At 58.7% G+C, this 2,841-nt stretch overlaps 3 protein-coding genes across 3 annotated transcripts in view; 2 read left to right on the top strand and 1 right to left on the bottom strand.

Moving 5' to 3' along the window:
- Positions 1-595, top strand: part of SDRG_08222 (hypothetical protein) — a gene marked incomplete at both ends in the record, with an annotated part of 3,801 nt that extends 3,206 nt beyond the window's left edge. The window contains one exon of the mRNA XM_008614094.1: positions 191-595. Coding sequence (XP_008612316.1) covers positions 191-595 — 405 coding nt within the window. The remainder of the gene's footprint in view (positions 1-190) is intronic.
- A 550-nt stretch (positions 596-1,145) lies between these two features.
- SDRG_08221 (hypothetical protein) lies at positions 1,146-2,149 on the bottom strand (the record flags this gene model as incomplete). The annotated part of the gene is made up of 6 exons (XM_008614093.1): positions 1,146-1,239; positions 1,290-1,343; positions 1,424-1,522; positions 1,572-1,664; positions 1,715-1,956; positions 2,008-2,149. The coding sequence occupies 6 exons, from the start codon at positions 2,147-2,149 to the stop codon at positions 1,180-1,182; spliced, it is 690 nt and encodes a 229-aa protein (XP_008612315.1). The 3' UTR covers positions 1,146-1,179.
- A 288-nt stretch (positions 2,150-2,437) lies between these two features.
- Positions 2,438-2,841, top strand: part of SDRG_08220 (hypothetical protein) — a gene marked incomplete at its 5' end in the record, with an annotated part of 1,341 nt that continues 937 nt past the window's right edge. The window contains one exon of the mRNA XM_008614092.1: positions 2,438-2,750. Within this exon, the coding sequence (XP_008612314.1) occupies positions 2,438-2,750 (313 nt within the window). The remainder of the gene's footprint in view (positions 2,751-2,841) is intronic.

The raw sequence follows: 2,841 nt of genomic DNA, 5'->3' as shown, positions 1-2,841 counted from the left end.
CAAAGCACACCAGTTTGATGACGATGTCTACACTTTCGACGACGACCAACGAGACAGCGGCTTCGTGGCCCGTAGTAATCGTGAGGTCGGCGTCGATGCTGTCGACGAGGCGCGCATTGGTAATGTTGAGCCCGCCAGCGGTGGTGACGTGCCACCACATGCCGTCTCGGGCCATTCCTCGGTGGTCCAGCGCTCCCCAAGCATCTGCGACGTTGATGCTGGCCGCATGGGTGACATCGAGTGTCCTGCCAATGGCAACGAGGACAACACGGGCGGTGACCCAGGCATCGCTCTCGATGCGAGCAGCAACATCAGCCACGACGCAGCCCAAGAGTTTCAAGAGCGTGCCACAGCCACACGTGAGACCACGCGACGTCCAAATACTCGTTTCCTCCGCCGCAAGCAACTATGGGATCTTGTGGGAGACCCTGCGCTTCTTCGGAATGTTCCCCGCTCCACGCCACTCAAGCGCCGTGTTTTTGTGGAGCCCCCACCGTGGTGGTTGACGCTCCCCATCCCCGCAGTTGCCGGTCCCCCGCACGCTTTGGCAGAACTCGACGACGTTGATCCCGAGATGACAGAAGCCGTCGTGTAGCGACTAAAGTCAATTTGATATTTCGTATTCATCATTTGAGAAATGGACTTTCTCATAGCATCATCATCGCGACTATTGGACAACTCGAGAGCAGCGTCACGGCAACGACACTTGAACGCGTGTTTCTCGCAATCCAGAGCCTTCGGTTACGCGAAGAAGAAGAATGATTTGGTAAAGCCACATTTTCAGTGCCCTCGCCTTGGAGCTCCTTAAGCCCACGGCCAAGTGGCCTGGGTGCGCGTGCTCTACGAGCCATCAACCAGTCCCGACGTCGCCGACCCCGTCCTCGTTGATCTATGCTGCCTCAAAGACTGCGGGTACGTCCTCGACAACACTATCCACTTTTTTGTCTACCTGCAATTTCGCGCATTTTGCGAAAGCTCGACCGCAAGTACCTCATCACCATCTGCGGCAAGGTCCATTTATCATGCCTGACGGTGTCATCGCTTGCTGTTGGACTTCATCGCGAAGGATAAGAGCTGCAACGCCTCCAAAGCTTTGACGCAACGTCAACGAGAAGGACTCGGTGATCGTGATAGAGCCCTTGTGCCAGCACAAGTTGATATTCGATTTGTAGTGGTTTCCTACAAGGCGACGAGCTTCTGGACGTTGGCATGGAGCTGCTTCGAGTCGGCGCCGGCAAACTACGTATGGGATGAGCGTCCACGAAACGAGCAATCAACAAGGGACGTACGCCAAGAGGCTGCTGGATCTTGCCGTCGGCGTAAAAGTGAAACGTGGGCATGGCCTAAATCGTTGGTTGTTCTTGAGGTGGGTCAATTATTGTTATTGAGCTGAGCTCGCAGGAAGAAATTGTCTCTCGGGTACCATGAGCGCACGTGTCGGTAGAGACGATGGCGGCGCGTACGCAGACACTGGCCTTGGCGGCCGTCTCGTCGAGATCGAAAAGAGGTCGCGGCCACCAAACTGCCGGTACCCATTCGAGACGTGCAGCATATCGTCCATGGCACCGTACGTGACACCAAGGACGTAGATGTAGCCGTTCGTTGCCGTCGGCCTCGGTGGTTACGATGACAGTCCGCGCTTCGTCGTGCGCCGGTGTGCCCACCTATTTATCGAGATGCAGCATCCACTACCGTATGCTCTCACGTATCCAACCTGTTTGGTCCAGCTGCGCGCCCCGAACGGCAAGTACCTGAGGATGAACCAGTCAAAGTTGCCTGCGTTGGCGTTGTTGGACGTCATGTTGCCGCGCGTCGAGCCGACGACGTAGACGTTGCCTGCCGAGTCGAGCGCATTGCCGCCCCCGATCTCCGTGTCGCCGGACCCGACGGTGTCGGACCATGCGAGCGACCCGCCGGACGCTACGTTGGCGGTCGTGACGCCCACAGCCCCGTACTCTGTCGGCTTGCGACCAAGGAATCTTCCATAGGTAGCGCGGCGTCAGGGACCGTACCAGGACGTGGCCGTGGCGCCGAGTTTGGTCGGACGGCTGACAAGGTACGAGCTGCCGCTGGACGCGACTTGGTCGGCGTCGACGAGGGCGCCGCAGCAGGCAGCGAGGCCGCCGAGCAGCGTCATCTTCCATCCCATCGCACCTCGGCTTGGATCTTCTTCGTGTCACGACTGTTGTTCGACGCCGGTTCACCAAGATATTCATATCAACGGAAATAGTGTATGATTTGGATTCATCACCGCAACGCTCGAGCAGGTTACGATAAAGTGACGGGACGACAAGCGCACGCTGAATTCGACACCTGTCGAGGCAAGAAAGGCTGAAGCGGTAGCGCATACTCCACGCTACGCAGACCTGGAATGCGCCTCTGTCTCCGACGTGCTCTAAATAGTGTTCTGTTTGTACTATTTTCGGAATATCGCAATATGCCAAGAGTCCTGATCTGCGACGACTGCCGCGTCCCTCAGGCCAAGCAGTCGGGGTTCCGCGAGAGCCAATGGGAGAATCCGCGGCCGGCCTGCAACTCGTGTGCGACCAACCGCGCGTGGACGCTCTTCGCCGCCGACATGGCGGTGTGCCCCAACGCGCAGGTCGTGCACAACCACGGCGTGATCGAGCGCCCGGCGCCAGCCGTCGTGCCACCCGAGGCCTCGGCGCTAGCGCCGCCGCTGCAGTGGGTACGCGCCGCAGCGAAGAAGATGCAAGCTGCGCCGGCGAGCATCGAGGACGACAAGGCGAGTGACGACGATAATGGCAAAGCCCGCTGGGCGACGCACAAATCGTGGTGCTCCAGCTGCTGCAAACCGGCGCGGAAAGCGCTTCGTTGCAG

The sequence above is a fragment of the Saprolegnia diclina genome (assembly GCF_000281045.1).
Source record: "Saprolegnia diclina VS20 unplaced genomic scaffold supercont1.25, whole genome shotgun sequence".
Taxonomy (NCBI): Eukaryota; Oomycota; class Saprolegniomycetes; order Saprolegniales; family Saprolegniaceae; genus Saprolegnia; species Saprolegnia diclina.
The sequence above is the reverse complement of the archived record's forward strand: the minus strand, read 5'-3'. Positions and strand labels throughout refer to the sequence as shown.